The sequence below is a fragment of the Schistocerca nitens genome, chromosome 2 (assembly GCF_023898315.1).
Source record: "Schistocerca nitens isolate TAMUIC-IGC-003100 chromosome 2, iqSchNite1.1, whole genome shotgun sequence".
NCBI classification, from domain to species: domain Eukaryota; kingdom Metazoa; phylum Arthropoda; class Insecta; order Orthoptera; family Acrididae; genus Schistocerca; species Schistocerca nitens.
Window position 1 is genome coordinate 54,149,735 of NC_064615.1, and position 27,588 is coordinate 54,177,322.

Below are 27,588 nucleotides of genomic sequence, written 5' to 3' on the forward strand. Positions count from 1 at the left end.
ACGTTACCAACATAAAAACGTAAGCAGCCTACTTACAAATTTTACCGTGGGGGTACAACGGCGCTGGTTCCAAGATACCGTAAGGCAGTTGAGAGGGATGGAAATTATGTGGAGAAGTGAAAATATTGTTCCTAAAGGATGTATCTACACACTGTGAAACTTTCAAACGTGTAGAATAAAAGATGGATTTAAAAAAAAGATAGTATGAATTTATTTTGGAGTGACTGTCGTACTACTCAAAAGAGCTTCGAGCCCCGTATCGTGTTGATGTCTGCAGTAAACGGGCCGTTTCGTGCTGTGCAGGATGGACGGCGTGGTTGAGGAGGAGGGCAACTTCTCGCTGCTGGGCGACGACCTGGAGCAGGTGGAGTACACGCCGTACTCGGAGCGGCCCGAGACGTACGTGGTGCCGGTGCTGTTCGCGCTGATCTTCCTGGCGGGCGTGCTGGGCAACGGCACGCTGGTCGTCATCTTCGCCCGCCACCGCACCATGCGCAACGCGCCCAACACCTACATCATCTCGCTGGCGCTCGGCGACCTGCTGGTCATCGTCACGTGCGTGCCCTTCACGTCGATCGTGTACACGCTCGAGTCGTGGCCGTGGGGCACGCTCGTGTGCAAGCTGAGCGAGTGCGCCAAGGACGTGTCGATCGGCGTGTCGGTGTTCACGCTGACGGCGCTGAGCGCAGAGCGCTACTGCGCCATCGTCAACCCGATGCGGCGGCACGCGGCCGGCCGGCTGGGCGCGCGCCTCGGCTCCCGGCTGCTCGCAGTGCTGTCGGCCGCCGCCATCTGGGCGCTGGCGCTGCTGCTGGCGCTGCCCGCCGCGCTCTACTCGCACGTGCCCGAGGTCAACCTCTCCTCCGTCAACAGGACCATACAGGTGAGCCGCGCGGGCCGCGGGCGATCCTCTGTTAACAGTGGCGACGGGCTGCACGTCTCCCGAAACAAGATACGGTAACACCGGGAGAGCTGGACCACTGGCTGACACGGACTAGAGGCCTATCTCACAAATGCGCCGCTAGAGAGCAGCCACCGCTAATTGGGAATAGAGAGCCTGTATACAGAGCTTCGACCATAAATATAATAGACTGGCCCTGACGTCATTTTCGTGGTTCCAACATCTCTGGGCTAAAGTCACGTGAATGTTGGCAAAACATGGTTGTTTCGTGTTGCGCTTATGGCTGTACTCAGCGTTTTGTCGGGGAAAATGGCATTACATTTCACGTGTAAGTGTTTCTATGATAGTGCAGGTGCGTTTATTGAAATCTGCTGAAGTGACTTTTATATGTTTTTTACACTTGAAATAGAGAATCACGTAAATTAATGTGTTGAACGTGATGCCTGTAAAGTCAGACTCGTATTACATTTTGGAAAGTATCTGTGATAATTCTGTTACAGAAGTAAGTATAACTCTCGTCCCTACTCATACGTTCCCTAAGGATGAAAACCGAAGGCAGCTTTGGATACAGGCCCTGAAAAGGAAAAACTTTAAGCCATCTGCACATACGCGCCTTTTTGTGTACACAAGTGAGATTATAATAAGGTAAGGGCACCTATAGTCGACACATTAAGAGAATTTTTTTTAACTGATAGTTTATACTTTTGTAAAAATAGTAGGAACTGAACCTTTGAAGTGCTCCTAAAGTCGACAAATTTGGCACCTATAGTTGACATAATTCCCATATCCCATTTTCACGAGAGCTCAAAACGCGGCGAATCCAATGTTTAAAGTTTTGACACGAGCCAACTCTTACTGTTTAAAAGAATTTTAACGACATTTTACTTTGATAGTTTCTAGTAATTTCGTCCCGCTGCCCACCAGAGTGGCGTTCGATGTATTTGTTAGATTTTATAAATGGTACTGTGAAGAAATCCAGGTCAAATGTAGTTCTGACATAATTTTTCGCAAATAAAAAAGTAATTTTTGTTGGAAGCGTTTGGAAGTCCATTGAGAAATGTGGGTAAAATACGATACAAACATAGGATGGCAGACCGCTGATTTGAAAAACCGCCACGTTTTGCCAACAGTCACGTGGTTTATGTTGGAGCCACACCAGCCATATAGCTTCTGCACAGCAAGGCCAGTCGAATATACAGAGAGAGTGGCCATAGGTGAAGTTGCTCGTGATTGGTTGATTAGCTTTGGCGCCATTTTTCTGCCAAACGTCTCTCGTGCTTCCTATGTTCGCCGTGATTTTGAGTTGAATTGAAGTTCAGAGGACGTTTGGAAACGATTAAAAGGTATTTGAATTATTGAGAGACTTGTTATGCGTTGTGCGTGCATGTTCAATTTAGTTGTATATCGTTTTTAGTACGTAATTAGCGTTTGCGATCTTAAATATGAGATGAAATAATGAAGCGTTTTGTGATGAAGTCGGTAGGCCTACATGTTTGAAGTAAACACGTTAGTAATTGTACAGTATTTTTTTGACATGTGTAATTGTTGTGCCATGCTCATTCGACTTTATAGCCTCAAACTGTATTTCGTTCAGAATCAGAACACTAGGCATTATTTTCGTTTCAGTATTATTGCCTGACTGTTGACGCAGGCAAGTTGTAAGCACGTTTTATGTAACATTATTCGTAGTAAATAATTGTAGGTACTCTTGAAGACAGTTTTTAATAGGCCTACTTACTCTGGGGCAGAAGGGATACGGTAGTTTTTTTGTTATATTTAGTCGTTATACACACACACACACACACACACACACATATATATATATATATATATATATATATATATATATATATATATATGTATGTGTGTGTGTGTGTGTGTGTGTGTGTGTGTGTGTGTGTGTGTGTGCGTGTGTGTGAAAGAAAGTCGTAAGCAGTTCTTTACTTGTAACATGCAAAACGTTTGAAGACGCGACAAGAAGTACTCATACGTCTCACACTTTTTACATGTCACAAGTAAACAACACTATTTTTTTTATTTACGTTACTTTCATTGCAATATGTCTAGTAAACGAACTTTAAAGGAGATAAATGCAAGTAACGAATAATTTTTACAGCCACTGTATCAAATTTTCCTGTGCTGTACGTAGTAGACTACTATGAGTATATTATAGCTGTAAAGAAAGGCATTTAACGAATGATTTCCCCATATTGTCTTGTCCTTTTGATTCGGTGAGTGTGTACTCCACTACTCCACTATTGACCATTCAAAAGTCCCGCCCGCAGTTTGGCAGAAATATGGCCGCCGTATCGTCCGGTTGGCCACTCTCTCCCTATACAGGCTTTCTAATTGGGAGTAGAGAGCCTATATAGCGAGAGAGTAGCCAATCAGCCCGTGGCCGCCATGTTTTTACCAGATTGCGCGCGGGACGTGCCATTAGGTAGCGACGTAAGTTGAAAGGTAGCCACTTCACGGGTAAAATAAGGCATTTGTTTGACGCATGAGACCAAGGCAGATCTTATAGCTTAATACTCGGTACATGATTAAAACAAATGCCATTCGTCTATGTTCATATGGGCCTAATAAATTTGTGAGCAAATGGAAGTATCGTGAAGCAGTGTGTACAATTGCCGAATTTCAATAGCAAAATTTTATGATGCTATATAAACATTGACAACTAATTAATAAGAAAAAGAAGTTTCATTTAATGTATCTCAGAGTACATAATGCTATTTCAGACTTTTCCGTGCGGATATTCATCGCTGAAATTGGTAAATTCTTGTCTCTTTCCGTCCCCACATAATGCATTTTAAGTGTGTGTCGATCTTATAACATTTTCCTTTGCTGGCAAAACACGTCATTCTGTATACACCTTTAGGAACTCTATGCCACAGAACATCGGAAAAATATCAATACTTAGGTACTCTACTGAAACAGCAGAAAGTAATGCAAAATAGGTAACTAAATATCCACACGACAATTATAATTTACAGGAATGGGAACAGCTAAGACTACAGAGCCAAGTGCTAGACGCCAGTCGGAAATATGTGTACTTACGGTTCCGTATACATGTTAAAACACATCTTGTAGCGTGAATTGTCACTAAAGAACCATTAAGTCTACAAAATAACGTTTATAAAAATCACGACTTTCGGATTACGAAGTTGAAATTCTACCCCCGTTTTACAACGGCATGTTAGTGTTACTGCTGTGACCTTTTACTTTTTCTATCATGGAGGGGATGTATCAGTAAAAATAATATTCCGTAATTTTTTTAAATTTTGTTTTGTGGGCATTATAAATACATAGAAAACAATTCTTTGATCGATACACAAAGAAACCAAACTTTCTAACAGTGACAACCAGTGAGTGAAACACATGTAACATAGGGACATTTCATGACTGCAAGAGTTCCTTTCACTTACCACAAAACAAAATGTTATTGCTTGGGACTTACTAACGGCATATCACAGGAGAAAATTAGTTAATTCCCAGAGAAAGGAATAATTTGTTGGTTTCCATTGAATCGCTTTTACGATTCACGCCTTCTCGGTTGACTTTCACTGCCCACAGTTGACGTCTTTCTCCATTTCTTGGGAAAACGAGCATCATACTGTATATCTACCTTCACTTCGGTTTTTGCACCGAACAGCGGAGCAACCAGGCATTCCTCTTAACTGTCCTTCATGATTTTGTAATTCATGTTATTAGTGACACTCAGTAAAAATACTTTAAATAAAAATTTTGCCTCTAAAATTGCTGTGAAGTTCCAAAAGTATCGTCATAGATCCGACCAACAGAGTGACTGTAAGGTAATTTACGTAAATAGAACCGACAGAGAACATGCAAAAGTCCAATAGAATAATTCTATAATGTAATTGGTGTTCGAAGCGTTGAAGAGAACCAATAGTACAGAATCACACACAGTATCTGTTTATACTCGCACCATGTCAGCGTCAGTTTGGTAAAAACATGGCGTCCTCGACTCTCAGCCAATCTGCGACGCTATCACCATTGGCCACTCTCTCCCTCTACATAGGCTCTCTAATTGGTAGGAAGCTCTTTAGTGAAAAAACTTGTTAGTTCTGGAGAAAAACCAAATTCCCTGTTCTGATAAGCCTAAAATTCTTATCGTACAGCTACATAATTTTAGTTTTTAGGCATGTTTTGCACTATATTCATTTAGTATTTTGTACTGAGAGCTTGGCAAACATGTGGCCATGGAACTAATCTAAAATGGCCATCCAATTCGCTATTTGCAGATGGAAGTCGTGGAGGTCCATCTCTACAAGACAATAGGAATAGATAGACCAGTGTTATTTTCGGAGAAACGGTCCACTCGTTTTAATGTGGGAGAGGTGGAGTGTAATTAAATTTAGTTTAGAAGCATGCGGAATAATCCCAAAGCAGATGATCGCAGACTCAGACTGTTCTAATTTGTCGGAAGATACGTCTGTGCCAAGAAACGGAAGAGTAGAATCTCGCACAGACCTGCAAACCAAAGCTCATCAAAAAGTCTAGTGACGCCGAGCACATCAAAAGAGCAGTGTTATCTGTACAAGACAAATTCCTTCACTGACACCCCTTCGGACTACACTCCTGCTAAACCTGAAACTTCCACGAAAAACAGTCTACGCCTAAACCAACACAGACACGACATTTGCAAGAAATAGCACCTGTTTCTTCTATTGAAAAACAATTAATTTCAAGAGAGAGGCAATAACTCCATCCAAATGACTAAATTTTGCCGAAAATATTCAAACTGTAAAGAAAAAGAGAGATACGAAAATAAAGGGGGAATAACGCACAAAAAGGTCACCAAAAGAAAAACAGAGTGAAGAAGCTGAAAAGGAAACATAATCTAACTAGCTCACCATGTTCATCAGATGCAGGAATTGTAGAGCATTAACAGAATAACTTTGATGAATGGGATCAAGATGAATGTGTTGAGTATTCTCAAGCCTATTACGAAACTAACAAAATTGACGATTGGAACTTTGTTCGAAATTTGGTAATAAGTGCAAGTCCTGTGATGAGAGAAAGATAGGATACTGCTTCAAGAAAACAACAACTCACCAGAAAAGCCAACGTTCAATCAAGATTTGTAATAAACTGATAAAGTTACTTTGGAGTAATATTTAATACTATAGTTCTGTACAATATATTTAAAATAAAAATATGTAATTTTGTCTCCTTTCTCATACCTAGCCGTTCTGTATGGTCAATCTCTCCCAATACTGTGCTCCATCTGACTCATACCCCCATCGGTACATTTTCATTTCATCACATCTCTTGTATTTTAAGTAACAATGCCTCAATAATGTATTGTACTTAAATTTGTATGACACTACACAAGAACATGCTGCCAGATGACGAGAAAAGTTGAAAAACATAAAATTTATGTTGAAGAAGAAAAGTGGTACAACTCTCACAGACTTGCCCTACTTAGTACGAAACAGCAGTGTCTTCGTTATTAACAAGAACGATGTAACGTTCCTTCGGACATCCGTGTATGTCTGAAGGAACATTCCATCGACTTCTCAGCAACACAGGCACTGTTACTTCGTATTTATTCGCCAACAGCAGGCCCTCGACTCTCAATAAATTTGTCCTTCCTGGATGGGAATGTACGTGTTGTACGAGCTCAGGTTCTGACACAAGGACGATGACATACGGAAGTTTGGATCTGGTCATGATTCGTGCACAGATAGCCGAAGCGTGTGAAGGGGAAATTCGGATTCGAGGCCTGGTCCAACACAAATCTTCATTGTCAACTTCCCGATATACATATGACGATGGTTCAGCAAGATACTTGGTCTCAGTTTTGATTTCAAAACCTGGTAGACTAAACAGATGAAAATGCAGATTTATTTGTTGAATGTACACTCCTGGCAATGGAAAAAAAAAACACATTGACACCGGTGTGTCAGACCCACCATACTTGCTCCGGACACTGCGAGAGGGCTGTACAAGCAATGATCACACGCACGGCACAGCGGACACACCAGGAACCGCGGTGTTGGCCGTCGAATGGCGCTAGCTGCGCAGCATTTGTGCACCGCCGCCGTCAGTGTCAGCCAGTTTGCCGTGGCATACGGAGCTCCATCGCAGTCTTTAACACTGGTAGCATGCTGCGACAGCGTGGACGTGAACCGTATGTGGCTCAAAAAATGGTTCAAATGGCTCTGAGCACTATGCGACTCAACTTCTGAGGCCATAAGTCGCCTAGAACTTAGAACTAATTAAACCTAACTAACCTAAGGACATCACACAAATCCATGCCCGAGGCAGGATTCGAACCTGCGACCGCAGCGGTCGCTCGGTTCCAGACTGTAGCACCCAGAACCGCACGGCCACTCCGGCCGGCGTATGTGCAGTTGACGGACTTTGAGCGAGGGCGTATAGTGGGCATGCGGGAGGCCGGGTGAACGTACCGCCGAATTGCTCAACACGTGGGGCGTGAGGTCTCCACAGTACATCGATGTTGTCGCCAGTGGTCGGCGGAAGGTGCACGTGCCCGTCGACCTGGGACCGGACCGCAGCGACGCACGGATGCACGCCAAGACCGTAGGATCCTACGCAGTGCCGTAGGGGACCGCACCGCCACTTCCCAGCAAATTAGGGACGCTGTTTCTCCTGGGGTATCGGCGAGGACCATTCGCAACCGTCTCCATGAAGCTGGGCTATGGTCCCGCACACCGTTAGGCCGTCTTCCGCTCACGCCCCAACATCGTGCAGCCCGCCTCCAGTGGTGTCGCGACAGGCGTGAATGGAGGGACGAATGGAGACGTGTCGTCTTCAGCGATGAGAGTCGCTTCTGCCTTGGTGCCAATGATGGTCGTATGCGTGTTTGGCGCCGTGCAGGTGAGCGCCACAATCAGGACTGCATACGACCGAGGCACACAGGGCCAACACCCGGCATCATGGTGTGGGGAGCGATCTCCTACACTGGCCGTACACCACTGGTGATCGTCGAGGGGACACTGAATAGTGTACGGTACATCCAAACCGTCATCGGACCCATCGTTCTACCATTCCTAGACCGGCAAGGGAACTTGCTGTTCCAACAGGACAATGCACGTCCGCATGTATCCCGTGCCACCCAACGTGCTCTAGAAGGTGTAAGTCAACTACCCTGGCCAGCAAGATCTCCGGATCTGTTCCCCATTGAGCATGTTTGGGACTGGATGAAGCGTCGTCTCACGCGGTCTGCACGTCCAGCACGAACGCTGGTCCAACTGAGGCGCCAGGTGGAAATGGCATGGCAAGCCGTTCCACAGGACTACATCCAGCATCTCTACGATCGTCTCCATGGGAGAATAGCAGCCTGCATTGCTGCAAAAGGTGGATATACACTGTACTAGTGCCGACATTGTGCATGCTCTGTTGCCTGTGTCTACGTGCCTGTGGTTCTGTCAGTGTGATCATGTGATGTATCTGACCCCAGGAATGTGTCAATAAAGTTTCCCCTTCCTGGGACAATGAATTCACGGTGTTCTTATTTCAATTTCCAGGAGTGTATTACGCATGTACGAGGGGCAGTCAAATGAAAACCGAACATATAGCATAAGAGGACCAAGGAATGGTTACACTTAGAAGTAATCACCACATGCTTTAAGACATTTATCTCGCTGGCTGATGAGAGAGCCAGTTTCCGTTTTGTAGAATGCGGTCACCACTGACGGATTCGCAACATCACCCACTATTGCATTTTTTCATCTGATTGAAAGCAACGTCCATGCATGTCTTTTTTCAGGTCGCCAAAGATGTGAAAATCACACAGTTAAAGATCCGCGCTGTGCAGAGCATATTGTAGTGTTTCCCAACCAAATCACTGAAGTGTAGCCTTTGTACGATTGGCAGTTTTTTTTTAATTTACTCGTCAAGTTCCGTAGGAACAAATTGAGGAGTAAATCTCCAAGGTCATGGAACGTGTCAGTAGATGCAATAAAACATAAACGTAATAACAGATAAAAATAAATGTTTATGAACCTTAAAAAAGTCAGTCCATAAGTCTAAGTAAACGTTATCAGCAATACAATAAAACTCAGCTTAATTTTTCAAGGAACCTCTCGACAGAATAGCAGTGACCGGTGAGGAAACTCTTCAGTTTCGATTTGAAAGCGCACGAATTACTGCTAAGATTTTTGAATTCGAATGGCAGCTTATTGAAAATGGATGCAGCAGTATACTGCACACCTTTTTGCACAAGAGTTAAGGAACTCCAATACAAATGCAGGTTTGATTTCTCCCGAGTATTAACCGAGTGAAAGTTGCTTATTCTTTGGAATAAACTAATATTGGTAACAAGGAACAACAATAAGGAATAAATGTATTGGGAGGCCAATGTCAAAATACCCAGACTCGTGAACAGAGGTCGACAAGACGTTCGTGAAGTAACACCACTTATTGCCCGAACCGCCCGCTTCTGAGCCAAAAATATCCTTTTAGAATGGGAAGAGTTACCCCAAAATATAATACCATACGACAATAGCGAATGAAAATAAGCAAAGTAGACTAATTTTCTTGTCGAACGATCACTCACTTCTGATACCGTTCGAATAGCAAAAATGTCAGTATTAAGTCTTTGAACAAGATCCTGAGCGTGGGCTTTCGACGACAGCTTGCTATCTATCTGAACACCTAGAAATTTGAACTATTTAGTTCCACTAATCATATGCCCGTTCTGTGAAATTAAAATGTCAGGTTTTGTTGAATTGTGTGTTAGAAACTGTAAAAACTGAGTCTAACTGTGATTTAGCGTTAGTTTATCTTCTACAAGCCGTGAACTCAGGTCATGTACTGAGCTATTTGAAACCGAAGTGTGGAAGCAGGCATCATACTGCAATAAGATGATTCCGTTTGACAATATTCTCACAGTCCAAGAGCAAATAGCAAAGCCAACAGTGAAGACACCCTACATCTCCCCCGCTAAATGAATCCAGTGCTTTTTCAATAAGTTCCAGTAAGGTCTTGATGGCTTTCTTCGACTGCTGGGGCCATCTGCTCGTCGATCTCATCGAACGTGGAACGCCCAGGAAAGCTGTCACACGGATTCATCGTGGCGCACGATAATGCCCGCCTCCATACTGCCTACTGGGATGCAGTTGTGGATTCAGAAGCCAATCGCCTCAGACGGAACAGGAATTGATAGTCTTGTCCCGCAGTGGGATAAATGTCTCACTGTGAGCGGTGATTGCTTTCGAATGGAACCATTCCATGCTCCCGTGGCAGGTGTTTCGTTTTCACTCCATATGTGTTGTATGATCATGTGTTATGTAGACGATACCAAAGCATGAAAATGAACGGTTACACTAGAAACTAGTCATCAGTATAAATCACTTGAGTTCTGATAGAAATTTAAGTAAAGAGCTATCACTATATTCTTTTGTCGCTCCACACTGTACCAACATCAGACACCCTGCACACATCACAGTATCCTATGCTGGCACCATCCCGTTTCACATCATTCCAAACTCCTTGCAGGTGGCTGAAGTTAATATTTGGTTGTAGACATGAAGGGGTTAAATTACGCCTAGTGGACTTCAATAATTCGTAGTTCAAAAAGCTCCTGTACACGCATTTTGTTTCTCTGAACAGATATTACACTCCTGGAAATGGAAAAAAGAACACATTGACACCGGTGTGTCAGACCCACCATACTTGCTCCGGACACTGCGAGAGGGCTGTACAAGCAATGATCACACGCACGGCACAGCGGACACACCAGGAACCGCGGTGTTGGCCGTCGAATGGCGCTAGCTGCGCAGCATTTGTGCACCGCCGCCGTCAGTGTCAGCCAGTTTGCCGTGGCATACGGAGCTCCATCACAGTCTTTAACACTGGTAGCATGCCGCGACAGCGTGGACGTGAACCGTATGTGCAGTTGACGGACTTTGAGCGAGGGCGTATAGTGGGCATGCGGGAGGCCGGGTGGACGTACCGCCGAATTGCTCAACACGTGGGGCGTGAGGTCTCCACAGTACATCGATGTTGTCGCCAGTGGTCGGCGGAAGGTGCACGTGCCCGTCGACCTGGGACCGGACCGCAGCGACGCACGGATGCACGCCAAGACCGTAGGATCGTACGCAGTGCCGTAGGGGACCGCACCGCCACTTCCCAGCAAATTAGGGACACTGTTGCTCCTGGGGTATCGGCGAGGACCATTCGCAACCGTCTCCATGAAGCTGGGCTACGGTCCCGCACACCGTTAGGCCGTCTTCCGCTCACGCCCCAACATCGTGCAGCCCGCCTCCAGTGGTGTCGCGACAGGCGTGAATGGAGGGACGAATGGAGACGTGTCGTCTTCAGCGATGAGAGTCGCTTCTGCCTTGGTGCCAATGATGGTCGTATGCGTGTTTGGCGCCGTGCAGGTGAGCGCCACAATCAGGACTGCATACGACCGAGGCACACAGGGCCAACACCCGGCATCATGGTGTGGGGAGCGATCTCCTACACTGGCCGTACACCACTGGTGATCGTCGAGGGGACACTGAATAGTGCACGGTACATCCAAACCGTCATCGAACCCATCGTTCTACCATTCCTAGACCGGCAAGGGAACTTGCTGTTCCAACAGGACAATGCACGTCCGCATGTATCCCGTGCCACCCAACGTGCTCTAGAAGGTGTAAGTCAACTACCCTGGCCAGCAAGATCTCCGGATCTGTCCCCCATTGAGCATGTTTGGGACTGGATGAAGCGTCGTCTCACGCGGTCTGCACGTCCAGCACGAACGCTGGTCCAACTGAGGCGCCAGGTGGAAATGGCATGGCAAGCCGTTCCACAGGACTACATCCAGCATCTCTACGATCGTCTCCATGGGAGAATAGCAGCCTGCATTGCTGCGAAAGGTGGATATACACTGTACTAGTGCCGACATTGTGCATGCTCTGTTGCCTGTGTCTATGTGCCTGTGGTTCTGTCAGTGTGATCATGTGATGTATCTGACCCCAGGAATGTGTCAATAAAGTTTCCCCTTCCTGGGACAATGAATTCACGGTGTTCTTATTTCAATTTCCAGGAGTGTATTTCACAGGTTGCATTAAAAAGCAGATTCAGATACCAATAAGATACACTACTGGCCATTAAAATTGCTACACCACGAAGATGACGTGCTGCAGATGCGAAATTTAACCGACAGGAAGAAGATGCTGTGATATGCAAATGATTAGCTTTTCAGAGCATTCACACAAGGTTGGCGCCGGTGGGGACACCTACAACGTGCTGACACGAGGAAAGTTTCCAACCGACTTCTCATACACAAACGGCAGTTGACCGGCGTTGCTTGGTGAAACGTTGTTGTGATGCCTCGTGTAAGGAGGAGAAATGCGTACCATCACGTTTCCGACTTTGATAAAGGACGGGTTGTAGCCTATCGCGATTGCCGTTTATCGTATTGCGACATTGCTGCTCGTGTTGGTCGAGATGCAGTGACTGTTAGCAGAATATGGAATCGGTGGGTTCAGGAGGGTAATACGGAACCCTGTGCTGGATCCCAACGGCCTCGTATCACTAGCAGTCGAGATGACAGGCATCTTATCCGCATGGCTGTAACGGATCGTGCAGCCACGTCTCGATCCCTGGGTCAACAGATGGGGACGTTCGCAAGTCAACAACCATCTGCACGAACAGTTCCACGACGTTTTCAGCGGCATGGACTATCAGCTCGGTGACCATGGCTGCGGTTACCCTTGACGCTGCATCGCAGACAGGAGCGCCTGCGATAGTGTACTCATCGACGAACCTGGGTGCACGAATTCCTAAACGTCATTTTTTCGGATGAATCCAGGCTCTGTTTACAGCATTATGATGGCCGCATCCGTCTTTGGCGACATCGCAGTGAACGCACATTGGAAGCGTGATGGTATGTGGTTTCCTTGGTTACTCGTCTCGGTCACCTCTTGTTCGCATTGACGGCACTTTGAACAGTGGACGTTACATTTCAGATGTGTTACGACCCGTGGCTCTAGCCCCCATTCGAGCACTGCGAAACCATACATTTCAGCAGGATAATGCACTACCGCATGTTGCAGGTCATGTACGGGCCTTTCTGGATACAGAAAATGTTCGTCTGCTGCCCTGGCCAGCACATTCTCCAGATCTCTCACCAAGTGAAAACGTCTGGTCAATGGTGGCCGAGCAACTGGCTGGTCACAATACGCCAGTCACTACTCTTGATAAACTATGGTATCGTGTTGAAGCTGCATGGGCAGCTGTACCTGTACACGCCATCCAAGCTCTGACTCAATGCCCAATCGCATCAAGGCTGTCATTATGGCCAGACGTGTTCGTTCTGGGTACTGACTTCTCAGGATCTATGCACCCAAACTGCGTGAAAATGTAATCACATGTTAGTTCTAGTATAATACAGGGTGTCCGAAAAGTCTTTCCCTGATTACATAAATTGATAACTCAGGCTAGAAGTAAGATACAATTATGAAACTGGTGTCTAATTGTTTACAAACTATCAAAGTTTTTTTCACACGTCAGTAAACTTCCACATGAGCACCCTTGGTAGCACGTAGCACATCTAGGCGATATTCAGTTTCCGTCCACACATTAGCCAACATCACTGGAGGGATAGATTCAACGACTGTGGTTATCCGTTGTCGCAGGGTTTCAAGATCTGGTACACTGTTCGATAGACCTCGTCCTTGACGTAACCCCATAAAAGGAAGTCTAATGGGGTCATGTCAGGAGAAGGTGGAGGCCAAACCGTTGCCCCATCACAACCAATCCATCGCCCAGGAAAGGTCATATCGAGAGAGGCATGGACGTCCAAACCGCAATGAGGCGGTGCACCGTCTTGCTGAAACAAGACATCGGGGTGATACTGAGCCAGCTGAGGAACAGCATACAGTTGCAATATGTCCAGATACTGCAGATATGATGGTAGCCTCAGGGAAGAAGAATGGCCCGAAAATTCGATCGTGCAATAGCGCGCACCGAACATTCACCTTTGGACTGCCTCTGGTGCACTCCATGACCTCGCCAGGGGGTTGTGAACCCCGAATGCGCACATTATGGTAATTCACTACTCCACTGACAAAAAAAGGTCGCTTTGTCGGAAAAGGTAATTCGTCTGAGATAACCATCATTGTCCTCAGTACTTGATACCATTTCGACCGCAAAGTCATATCGACGTGTACTGTCATTGGGCAACAATGGAAGTGGAAGTTTACTGATGTGTGAAAAAACCTTTGATAGTTTGTAAACAATTAGACACCAGTTTCATATTTGTATCTTACTTCTAGCCTGAGTTGTCAATTTATGTAGTCAGGGCAAGACTTTTCAGACACACTTTTCCAATGAATACTCGTTTGTCATCTGCATTTCTTCTTGGTGTAGCAATTTTAATGGCCAGTAGTGTATGAACTGATTAATTATTTTACATATTACTTCGTGTGGCTCGTTCATTAGATGACATATGAATGATTTCAACATTGAGTAATTAACAGGCAACATGTGTTTCATGTTTCCAGGTGTGCAACCCATTTCCCGAGTACCTGGGCGAGGGCTACGCGGCCTTCATGGTGCTGTTCAAGTTCCTGACGTACTACGCGGTGCCCCTGGTGATCATCACCGTGTTCTACACCATGATGGCGGCGCAGCTGCAGTCGGCGGCGCGGTGCATGCCGGGAGAACCGCAGGGCCAGAGCGCGCAGGTGCGCGCGCGCAAGAAGGTCGCCAAGATGGTGCTCGCCTTCGTCGCCATCTTCTTTCTCTGCTTCCTGCCCTACCACGTCTTCATGCTCTGGTCTCTCGCCTTCTTTTCCGTCGTATTCGTTCCATTATCTCTCCTGATCTACCGTCTGAAGTTGCTTCTTTTGCGCGAGTTTGGTTCCGTTTCCTTACTTCTGTGAGAACTTCAACTGTACTTCAAATAACAGAGCGTCATTCTCACAGAAAGTTATGGTACTAGGGCAATATTTGTACAAATGTACAGCAGTAAGTGGCAGAATATCGCTGCGAAATTATTTATGAGGATATTTAAATACGGGATTGAATGTTTCTAAGTTCCTTTTCTTAATTTGAGCATCGAGATAGTTACAAGATGGCCTCAAATACACATCTCTTTACTTAATGTGTAAAAGTAGAGCTGTAACAATCAAACATCAAGCGACTTCAGTAGGTAGGTCATGTTCTCAGATTTTAAAGTGGTTATTAACTGTAAAAATATTTCTTACCGTATATTAGATTTCGTAATTAACGTAGGTGGGATTGCAGTTCTGCTTTGGAGATCCACACACGTGATTCATCTAACTTAAAAGCTTCTAATGAAATCTGTAAGCATATACAAGAATGAATAATGTGAGACTGTGACAAATTCAGTTATATGGAGTTCAGAAATTTAAAAATTTTTGTTGCAGAGAGGCTAACGTTTGAAAAAACTGGTCATGCTATAAACCAGAACTTTTGCTAACTTGTCAGCATGATAAACTAGGAGTACTCACACAGCCTTTATTTCAGTGCTGTATAGAATGAAGTATACTATAACTGAAACCTAACGATATTCAGCTGACCACATATCTAAAGTAAGAGAATGGTAATCATGGAAATACAGTTCTTGGCATTGGTTATGAGCATGCTGGCTGCACATGTTCAGCCATTCACTCCTTTTCAGCACCTGCTGATGTCTCGATATGGGTTCTGACTGGGATTGCTGGCACAAAATTTTCATGAAGTTACAGAGGAAAGCCAATTCTGTTACTGTTCTTTCATATCGTAATATACTTTTGGTCTTAAGTCTTCTCTGCACAAGTAATACATCCTACCGCCTGTAAAATCTGTTCTACACTTTATGATTTTTATTCATCCCTATACCAGCAAATGAACTACAAAATCGTGGCTTCTTTTAGTAAGGATTCTGTGTAGACATGTATCCTCGCCAATACCTTTAAGCACATCCTCAGCAGTTATTTTAATCAAATCGTTATTACACATTTCGACAAACTATGTCTTTAACATTTTACTTATCTCAGCTTTTGTTTCTTCACGTTTCCCATGATCCATGTTTCAGTTTGCATACAGTTTTACGCTTCAGACGTAAACAAACCTCACGAGGGACTGCATCGTGGCTGACGCTGAAAAGACGAGCCTATCCTGGGCTCGAGGTGGTGCAGCTTGGACAAAATTTGTCATTCCTGCGGTTCCTGTTAAAGAGAGAAAGATATATTGCCACTCTTGTTGATTGGTCCTAGCTGGTGTAACCTTAAAAAGAGAAAGACACACACTGGTGGGGGATTAGTAAAACTTAATCCCTCAGCAGGTCAGGCCAACGCATGGTTGGCGTGTGATGAGGTTGTTGGCCCAGTCCACGGATGAGCCGGTTGCGGGAGCGTCCCGCTTTCTTCCTGGCGATGGCGCGAAACCTGTCTCGGAGAGGCAGGATCCCGGTGTCCTCGTGGAGTTAGCGCGTCGAGAAGCGCCTCGCATAGCAGTCTTCAGGGCGCGGTCCTGTGTCCGCTGCAGTCACAATGCGAGCATCTGCGGCTTTCCCCCACACCATGGCGGCATACTCTGATTCCGGGTGAGCCTGCGGTCTAGGGTAACCAGTAGGTATTTCGCCGTCCCACTCCATGGGATAGGTTCTCCCAGGATTTCGACTGGCGTAAGCCCTGGCGGTAGAATTCTGCGGGTGAAGACAACTGCCTGGCTCTTCGTGGCGTTGAATCTCAGACGCCACTTTGTTGCCCATGAGCCCAAGACGTCGCACCCGCGTAGGAAGCGGTTTCTCAGCACCTGGGCGTTCGTGCTGCGAGTGAACTGGGCCGTATCATCCGCGTACAGCGCCAGTTCGACTCCTGCCACTTTCGGCGCGTCGGCAGTCTACAGGGAGTACAGCGAGGGGCCGAGTACCGACCCCTGCGGCACTCCTGCACGTATCTGCCGGTCTGTGGACGTACCGTCGCCAGCCCTCACGTGGAAGGTTCGTTCAGACAGGTACGATAGCAGTAGCGTCATGTGGGACGTCGGTATCCCTTGTTCAAAAAGTTTGAACTCAAGACCGTCGTGCCACACCGTGTCAAACGCTCGGGAGACGTCGAGCAACACCGCCCCCCAAGTGTTCCCTTGTTTCCAGTGCCCCCATCGCCGATTCTACTACCCTCAGGAGCTGGCGGGAAGTGGAATGTTCTTCTCGAAACCCGAACTGCTCGTCCGGGATGATGCCCTCCTGGGTGACGTGTCGCATCAGTGTTCTCGCGTACAGCCTCTCGAAAACTTTCGAGAGCGACGGGAGTAGGCTGATGGGTCGGTAGCTCGATGGCTGGCGTGGGTCCTTGCCGGATTTCAGAATGGCCACGACCTCCGCGTGTTTCCACGCAGAAAGGTAGACACCTGATCGGAGGATCTCGTTGAAAACATCTGCAAGTTGCCGGTGTAATCCCGGCGGAACGTTCTTCAGCAGGAGGTTTGTGACTCCATCGCTACCTCCAGCCTTCTTGGGGTTCAGCTAGCGAAGCTGAACAGCAACTTAGCCGGCCGGGGTGGCCATGCGGTTCTAGGCGCTACAGTCTGGAACCGCGCGACCGCTACGGTCGCAGGTTCGAATCCTGCCTCGGGCATGGATGTGTGTGATGAACATAGATTAGTTAGGTCTAAGTACACTCCTGGAAATGGAAAAAAGAACACATTGACACCGGTGTGTCAGACCCACCATACTTGCTCCGGACACTGCGAGAGGGCTGTACAAGCAATGATCACACGCACGGCACAGCGGACACACCAGGAACCGCGGTGTTGGCCGTCGAATGGCGCTAGCTGCGCAGCATTTGTGCACGGCCGCCGTCAGTGTCAGCCAGTTTGCCGTGGCATACGGAGCTCCATCGCAGTCTTTAACACTGGTAGCATGCCGCGACAGTGTGGACGTGAACCATATGTGCAGTTGACGGACTTTGAGCGAGGGCGTATAGTGGGCATGCGGGAGGCCGGGTGGACGTACCGCCGAATTGCTCAACACGTGGGGCGTGAGGTCTCCACAGTACATCGATGTTGTCGCCAGTGGTCGGCGGAAGGTGCACGTGCCCGTCGACCTGGGACCGGACCGCAGCGACGCACGGATGCACGCCAAGACCGTAGGATCCTACGCAGTGCCGTAGGGGACCGCACCGCCACTTCCCAGCAAATTAGGGACAATGTTGCTCCTGGGGTATCGGCGAGGACCATTCGCAACCGTCTCCATGAAGCTGGGCTACGGTCCCGCACACCGTTAGGCCGTCTTCCGCTCACGCCCCAACATCGTGCAGCCCGCCTCCAGTGGTGTCGCGACAGGCGTGAATGGAGGGACGAATGGAGACGTGTCGTCTTCAGCGATGAGAGTCGCTTCTGCCTTGGTGCCAATGATGGTCGTATGCGTGTTTGGCGCCGTGCAGGTGAGCGCCACAATCAGGACTGCATACGACCGAGGCACACAGGGCCAACACCCGGCATCATGGTGGGGGGAGCGATCTCCTACACTGGCCGTACACCACTGATGATCGTCGAGGGGACACTGAATAGTGCACGGTACATCCAAACCGTCATCGAACCCATCGTTCTACCATTCCTAGACCGGCAAGGGAACTTGCTGTTCCAACAGGACAATGCACGTCCGCATGTATCCCGTGCCACCCAACGTGCTCTAGAAGGTGTAAGTCAACTACCCTGGCCAGCAAGATCTCCGGATCTGTCCCCCATTGAGCATGTTTGGGACTGGATGAAGCGTCGTCTCACGCGGTCTGCACGTCCAGCACGAACGCTGGTCCAACTGAGGCGCCAGGTGGAAATGGCATGGCAAGCCGTTCCACAGGACTACATCCAGCATCTCTACGATCGTCTCCATGGGAGAATAGCAGCCTGCATTGCTGCGAAAGGTGGATATACACTGTACTAGTGCCGACATTGTGCATGCTCTGTTGCCTGTGTCTATGTGCCTGTGGTTCTGTCAGTGTGATCATGTGATGTATCTGACCCCAGGAATGTGTCAATAAAGTTTCCCCTTCCTGGGACAATGAATTCACGGTGTTCTTATTTCAATTTCCGGGAGTGTAGTTCTAAGTTCTAGGGGACTGATGACCTGAGAAGTTAAGCCCCATAGTGCTCAGAGCCATTTTTTTGCACAGCAACTTCCTCCTCCGTTATCGGCTCGATAACGTCGCCTTCCTCCCTTGCGGCGCGAAAGGTTGGTACTTGCTCGTGGCCCCGCCGTACGTGGTCGTCGTCGATGACGTCGGCCACCGGTGTGAAGTTCGCTGCAAATGCGTCAGCCAGAACGCTGGCTTTCGCGTCGGGATCGCTGACGAGGACTGTGCATCGTCGCCAGAGGTGGTTAGATATATACACTTCCACCTACTCCCCTCTCCCTCCCCCCTCCCCTCCCTGCCTGCACCAGCCACGCAATTGGCAATCTTGTCACTCGCTAGGTGTGGTGCCTTGCCCACCTTGAGTGGATCCTTCAACATTAGGGTAGTGTCAAGGGTCAGTCACAGCTTAGCCCTCTGAAGGAGTCTTCCCATCAGCTGGTGTGCCCTAAGTCCTATTTTGAACCCCACCTTACTATGTAAAGCTGACGATTAGGCGACGCTATGTTCTCGTCTGGAGAGGCATAAAGTTCCGATTAGTTATGTCGCTGCCTATGTTTCCTAACTGGGTAGGCTGCTGTCTACAAGGAATATTGTGACAGTGTTTGCGATTGTTTCATGAGGCATATGGACTTGGGTTTCATCTAATGGAGGATAATGTCAGACCATACAGGCCTGGTGGTAGCGGATGAGTACGAGGAACTTCGTGATGTCAAGCGACTACTATATTCCTGGACTTTACTTCCGACTGAAGTTACTTGCGGCGGAAGTAACGATGAGAGAGCGCTCTGACAACCGTAGACGCGTGATGTTATGAAGTACCTGGAACTCATACACTACGACAGGGCTATGTGGCAGTGTATTGTCATCCTTAATATAAAACCCAAATCTACACGTCCAAGGATCGTTGCTGACTTTTAGGAGGCACTTGCTAAGTCACGTGTACGCCTTGATCCACACCAAGGGAATCTTGAACAAAATCTTATCGGCTTTATAGCCACGTAATTGCAACAAAAATACTTTTTGTAGTTTGTGCTGTTTCATAAAATTATCAGAAATTCTCTCCTTTCTCCTGGAGACACGCCGTCGCCTTTATGGTAGAACGATGGCAATGGTTGCATGTCAGCACGCCAGTCAGAACAGCTCTAGTGTATTCAGTGCCATACACTCGCAAAATCAGTGCTGCTAAAGTTTTTAGAAAAATATGCCTTATTGGACAATGATTATTGTCAGCCTATCAGAGTTAACTCACTGTCAATTATAATTACCACATTACTGGCCATTAAAATTGCTACATCAAGAAGAAATGCAGATGATAAACGCGTATTCATTGGACAAATATATTATACTAGACCTGACATGTGATTACATTTTCACGCAGTTTGGGTGCATAGATCCTAGAAATCAGTACCCAGAACAACCACTTCTGACCGTAATAACGGCCTTGATACGCGTGGGCATTGAGTCAAACAGAGCATGGATGGCGTGTACAGGTACAGCTGCCCATGCAGCTTCAACATGATACCACAGTTCATCAAGAGTAGTGACTGGCGTATTGCGACGAGCCAGTTGCTCGGCCACCATTGGCCAGACGTTTTCAATTGGTGAGAGATCTGGAGACTGTGCTGGCCAGGGCAGCAGACGAACATTTTCTGTATCCAGAAAGACCCGCACAGGACCTGCAACATGCGGTCGTGCATTATCCTGCTGAAATGTAGGGTTTCGCAGGGATCGAATAAAGGGTAGAGCCACGGGTCGTAACACATCTGAAATATAACGTCCACTGTTCAAAGTGCTGTAATGCGAACAAGAAGTGACCGAGACGTGTAACCAATGGCACCCCATACCATCACGTAAGTACGAGGATGATGAATACACGCTTCAAGTGTTCGTTCACCGCGATGTCGCCAAACACGGATTCGACCATCATGATGCTGTAAACAGAACCTGGATTCATCCGAAAAAAATGACGTTTTGCCATTCGTGCCCCCAGGTTCGTCGTTGAGTACACCACCGCAGGCGCTCCGGTCAGTGAGGCAGCGTCAAGGCTAACCGCAGCCATGGTCTCCGAGCTGATAGTCCATGCTTCTGCAAACATCGTCGAACTGTTCGTGCAGATGGTTGTTGACTTGCAAACGTCCCCATCTGTTGACTCAGGGATCGAGACGTGGCTGCACGATCCGTTACAGCCATGCGAATAAGATGCCTGTCATCTCGACTGCTAGTGATACGAGGCCGTTTGGATCCAGCACAGGGTTCCGTATTATCCTCCATATTCTGCTAACAGTCATTGGATCTCGACCAACACGAGCAGCAATGTCGCGATACGATAAACCGCAATCGCGATAGGCTACAGTCCGACCTTTATCAAAGTCGGAAACGTGATGGTACGCATTTCTCCTCCTTACACGAGGCATCACAACAACGTTTCACCAGTAAACGCCTGTCAACTGCTGTTTGTGTATGAGAAATCGGTTGGAAACTTTCCTCATGTCAGCACGTTGTAGGTGTCGCCACCGGCGCCAACCTTGTGTGAATGCACTGAAAAGTTAATCATTTGCATATCACAGTGTCTTCTTCCTGTCGGTTAAATTTCGCGTCTGCAGCACGTCATCTTCGTGGTGTAGCAATTTTAATGGTCAGTAGTGTAATTTATACCTGCACCAGAGTCCCATATCTCAAACTGATACATCTGCCCACCTCCAACATTCACCATCCCATTTTCAACAGCTCCGTAGAAACAGCCTGTTTAAGAAACTGTCGTCGTTTCCTAGAAGTTTAAATTCTGCAAGGAGTGCATTTATCTTCAGTGTCCTATCCCACTGCATATCATGAGCGATCTCCGTTGCTTCGATTGCAAACACTCTCACAGTAAATGGTTAGAGAGGAAGTTGTTAGAAACCGAAGACGTACCTCCTGTTCAGAGAATTTCTGGAGCAGTACTGAAACTGGGAAATGTTCCTCACCATCCATTGAATATTAAAGATTTCTTCTGTGTGCGACTTGGATTTACCATCCGCCTGATATTTACTCTGCTCATTAAACTTGTACGGAATTTCATCTCTCGGCCATTTCCTCGAGCAAATTGATAAATTTGCTCGTCTCCAACATCCCATTTATAACTGCATCTTGGTATTTGTATGGAGTGTAGCCATGTATGGAAGTGAAACATGGACGGTAAATAGTTTGGACAAGAAGAGAACAGAAACTTTCGAAATGTGGTGCTACAGAAGAATGCTGAAGATTAGATGGGTAGATCACATAACTAATGAGGAGGTACTGAATTGGATTGGGGAGAAGAGGAGTTTGTGGCACAACTTGACCAGAAGAAGGGATCGGTTGGTAGGACATGTTCTGAGGCATCAAGGAATCACCAATTTAGTATTGGAGGGCAGCGTGGAGGGTAAAAATCGTAGGGGGAAACCAAGAGATGAATACACTAAGCAGATTCAGAAGGATGTAGGTTGCAGTAGGTACTGGGAGATGAAGAAGCTTGCACAGGATAGAGTAGCAGGGAGAGCTGCATCAAACCAGTCTCAGGACTGAAGACCACAACAACAACAACTTGGTAACAGTCTATTTAACAAATTCTCTTTGTTTCCTGGGAGGCTGGGTTCATCAAGGAGCGCGTTTATCTCGAATGTCCCATCCCGCTGGATGTGATGTTCGTGCTTCGATTGCAGATACCCTCACCAATGACTGGTGCGGAAGGTAAGATGTAGAGGCCGAAGACCCAGAGAATATCTGGAGCAATACTGAAACTAGGAAATACTCCTCAGCATCCAGCGAATGGTAAATATTTTTGATGTGTGCGACTTGGCCATCCACCTGACATGTCACTCCACTCGTTAAACTTGTCTGGAATTTCATCGCTCAGCGATGTTCATCAAGTAAATGGCCGAGGTGCATGTAATGGAGCTCAACATTGACCTGGTACAAAAAGTGTAAGGATTTCTTTAAAAGTGTGAAGGCCTTTATCAAACGTTGTGATGTCTCCACTTATTTCTTATTATTGACTTCTTGTGAAACAGTTTCTAGCTACAAATTGAATTTTAACTTTTTCATGAGCTATTATATTGTAGCCTACACTGAGTTGACAACAGTCATGGGGTTGCGAAGCGCACATAGACAGGGTGGTCCACTGATCGTGACCAAATAAGCGTCAAACGAAAAAACTACAAAGAACGAAACTTGTCTACCTTGAACGGGGAAACCAGATGACGCTATGGTTCGCCCGCTAGATGGCGCTGCCATAGGTCAAACGGATATAAACTGCGTTTCTTAAAATAGGAACCCCCATTTTTATTGGATATTCATGTAGTACGTAAAGAAATATGAATCTTTTAGTTGGACCCTTTTTTTCGCTTTGTGATAGATGGCGCTGTTATAGTTACAAACGTATAAGTACGTGGTATCACGTAACATTCCGCCAGTGCGGACGGTATAAAATGGACCGTTTACCAATCGCGGAAAAGGTCGGTATCGTGTTGATGTATGGCTATTGTGTTCAAAATGCCCACCGGGCGTATGCTACGTATGCTGCCCGGTATCCTGGACGGCATCGTCCAAGTGTCCGGACTGTTCGCCGGATAGTTACGTTATTTAAGGGAACAGGAAGTGTTCAGCCACATGTAAAACGTCAACCACGACCTTAAACAAATGATGATGCCCAAGTAGGTGTTTTAACTGCTGTCCGGCTAATCCGCACATCAGTAGCAGACAATTTGCGCGATAATGGGGAATCTCGAAAACGTCGGTGTTGAGAATGCTACATCAACATCGATTGCACCTGTACCATATTTCTATGCACCAGGAATTGCATGGCGACGACTTTGAACGTCGTGTACAGTTCTTCCACTGGGCACAAGAGAAATTACGGGACGATGACAGTTTTTTTGGACGCGTTCTGTTTAGCGACGAAGCGTCATTCACCAACAGCGGTAGCATAAACCGGCATAATATGCACTATTGGGCAAAGGAAAATCCACGATGGCTGCGACAAGTGGAACATCAGCGACCTTGGCGCGTTAATGTATGGTGCGGTGTTATGGGAGGAAGGACAACTGGCCCCCATTTTATCTATGGCAATATAAATGGTGCAGTGTAAGCTGATTTCCTACGTAATGTTCTACCGATATTGCTACAAGACGTTTCACTGCATGACAGAATGGCGATGTAATTCCAACATGATGGATGTCCGGCACATAGCTCGCATGTGGTTGAAGCGGTATTGAATAGCATATTTCATGACAGGTGGATTGGTCGTCGAAGCACCATACAATGTCGCGCACCTTCATCGGATCTGACGTCCCCGGATTTCTTTCTGTGGGGAGAGTTGAAGGATATTTGCTATCGTGATCCACCGACAACGCCTGACAACATGCGTCAGCGCATTGTCAACGCATGTGCGAACATTACGGAAGGCGAACTACTCGCTGTTGAGAGGAATGTCGTTACACGTATTGCCAAATGCATTGAGGTTGACGGACATCATTTTGAGCATTTATTACATTAATGTGGTATTTACAGGTAATTACGTTGTAGCAGCATGTGTTCTCAAAAATGATAAGTTCACAAAGGTACATGTATCACATTGGAACAACCGAAATAAAATGTTCAAACGTACCTACGTTCTGTATTTTAATTTAAAAAACCTACCTGTTACCAATTGTTCGTCTAAAATTGTGAGCCATATGTTTGTGACTATTACAGCGCCATCTGTCACAAAGTGAAAAAAGTGGTCAACTAAAACATCCGTATTTCTTTACGTACTTCACGAATATGTAATAAAAATGGGGGTTCCTATTTTAAAAAGACGCAGTTGATATCCGTGTGACCTATGGCAGCGCCATCTAGCGGGCCAACCATAGCGCCATGTGGTTTCCCCCTTCAAGGTAGACAAGTTTCGTCCTTTGTAGTTTTTTTCGTTTGATGCTTATTTCATGAGATATTTGGCCCGGTCACGATCAATGGACCACCCTGTACACATGGCGGTAGTGTCGCGTACACAAGGTATAAAAGAGCGGCGTGTTGGCGGAGACTTCATTTACACTCAGGTGAGTCACGTGACAACGTTTCCGACGTGATTATCGTTGCACGACAGGAATTAACAGACTTTGAACGCGGAATGGTAGTTGAAGCTAGACTCATAGGAAATTGCATTTCGGAAATCGCTAGGGAATTCAATATCCCGAGATCCATAGTGACAAGAGTGTGCCGAATATGCCAATTTTCAGGTATTACCTCTCACCTCAGACAACGCAGTGGTCGACGACCAGAAGCACCCAAGTTTGCGTAGTTTTCCCAGCCAACAGACAAACAACACTGCTTGAAATAACCGCAGAAATCAGTGTGGGACGTACGACGAAAGCATCAGAACAGTGCAGCGAGACTTGGCGTTAATGGTGTACGCCAACAGACGACCGATGCAAGTGCCTTTTGCTAACAACACAACATCACCTGCAGCGGTTCTCCTGGGCTCGTGACCATGTTGGTTGGACACTAGACGACTGTTAACTGGGGCCTTGATCCGATGAGTACCGATTCCAGTTGGTAAGAGCTGACGGTAGGTCCGAGTGTGGCTACTAGGACATAATTTGCAGCCATTCATGGACTCCATGTTCCCAAACAACGGAGAAATTTGTATGGATGACATTGCGTCGTGTCACCGGGCCACAGTTGTTCGCAATTGGCTTGAAGAACGTTCTGAACAGGTCCAGCGACTGGTTTGACAACCGACATCATCCGACATGAGTCCCATCAAACATTTATGCGGCGTAGTCGAGACGTCAGATCGTGCACAAAACCCTGCGCCGGCAACACTTTCACGAGGCGGCATGGCTCAGAATTTCTTCAGGGGACTTCCAGCGACACGGTCAAAAAATGATTCAAATGGCTCTGAGCACTATGCGACTTAACTTCTGAGGTCATCAGTCGCCTAGAACTTAGAACTAATTAAACCTAACTAACCTAAGGACATCACACACATCCATGCCCGAGGCAGGATTCGAACCTGCGACCGTAGCGGTCGCTCGGTTCCAGACTGTAGCGCCCAGAACCGCACGGCCACTCCGGCCGGCCGACATGGTCAGTCCATGCCACGTCGAGTTGCTGCACTATGGTGGGAAAAAGGAGGTCACACATAATATAGCGTGGTATCCCATGACTTTTTTCACCTCAGCGTCTTATCTGTAGTATAGTTTAAACACAGGATGTATTCGTTGTTACATAAACTGTTACTATCACTAACAATTTTTCATACACACCGGTAACTAATTATACAATATACATTGTTACATCCAAGACATACTGCTTTCCAACACCATTGCTATTTCTACTATTATTACTATTTTTACTAAGATTACACCTTCTATCGAAGCGATGTTTAGTACTGTTATTGACATATGATTGTTTCCTCCTGTCTGTTGCTAGTATACGCTGTAACAAGTGAAACAGTTGTAAGTAGTAAGGACATTAGTTCCATAATGCACTTCATCGCTCCCGATCCTGAAGTACGCTGTCGAAACGTGCTACTCGAGGACGGCAGGATTCAGTTACGATTGTGGACGGGGCCCGAATCAGTTACTATTCGTTTGCTTTCGCAATTTCTCACGTTTATTTTAAGACAATAATTCCAGACTCAGAAATAATAAAAATATCGCACGTTAATAATAGGGAAGAAACAACTGTCTAGTTAATAGGACTTTCAGTACATAACAATTTACCAAATGAACATAAAATACAGAAACAGCAAATAATATTTTGAAAACGAGGCAATGTGGTCGCAGTTAGAATTTTAAGGCAAGTGACCACAGTCACGGCTGAAGGCCTTTAACGCCAAGAATGGCAATTATTCGAAAAAATTTGACAGACGCAGTACCAAACAGCAATGCAATAGTAAAAGTTAATTTAAAAGACAGGCAACTGATCACCAAACAGGTGAGACAAATAATGGTAAGTTGGTAATGCAATAATAAAACAATAACACAAGGGCCAGTCACAGACGGTGCTCCAGGAATCGACTTCTGAATAGGTCAGGCCAAAAACACTTTCGCGAGCGATGAGAAAGGCAGCCAAGAGTTGCGTTCACATCACAAGATAATAACTTAGCCTAGTGACAGTCTAACGAGTGACTAATGATAATCTTGGTGAGGCTACCTGACGTCCACTAAACCAAATGCAAAGATGTAATAATAAGCGAAAGCCGGAACCGGTGGTCTGGACTCCGCCCGCAAAATACTGTGCTTAGAGCGCCCGAAACAAGAAAGGAATCACTACCACCAAAGTAGAAGAATCGCGAACTAATCTACAATCAAGAAAGCTGTCAAACGTACACGCGTCACCGGACAGCGGCGGCAAGGCGAGGAAATGTACACTGGCGTTACATACATTAACCCTAGGACAGGTAACTGGGGTGATTGCGGCCACCTGGGAGGAAAATACCGTTGGTCGAACTTAACAATAGTAACAAGCTGAAGGTAGTAAATAGTAATTAGAAGCCCAGGAAAGCAAATCAGATCCGCCTTCCCCAAGCACTCCACTCACTGCTCTTTGCCTCGGCGACACTACAAGCACCAACACAAACCCAAATCGCTGGATAATTGCGAGATTTCACAATAGTGGAGG

General features: G+C 46.5%; 1 protein-coding gene across 1 annotated transcript in view; it reads left to right on the forward strand.

Moving 5' to 3' along the window:
- The first annotated feature begins 304 nt into the window (after positions 1 to 304).
- LOC126234832 (neuropeptide CCHamide-1 receptor-like) overlaps positions 305 to 27,588 on the forward strand; it is a 47,072-nt gene continuing 19,788 nt past the window's right edge. Inside the window, exons 1-2 of the mRNA XM_049943574.1 lie at positions 305 to 883; positions 14,386 to 14,660. Of these exons, the coding sequence (XP_049799531.1) occupies positions 305 to 883; positions 14,386 to 14,660 (854 nt within the window). The remainder of the gene's footprint in view (positions 884 to 14,385; positions 14,661 to 27,588) is intronic.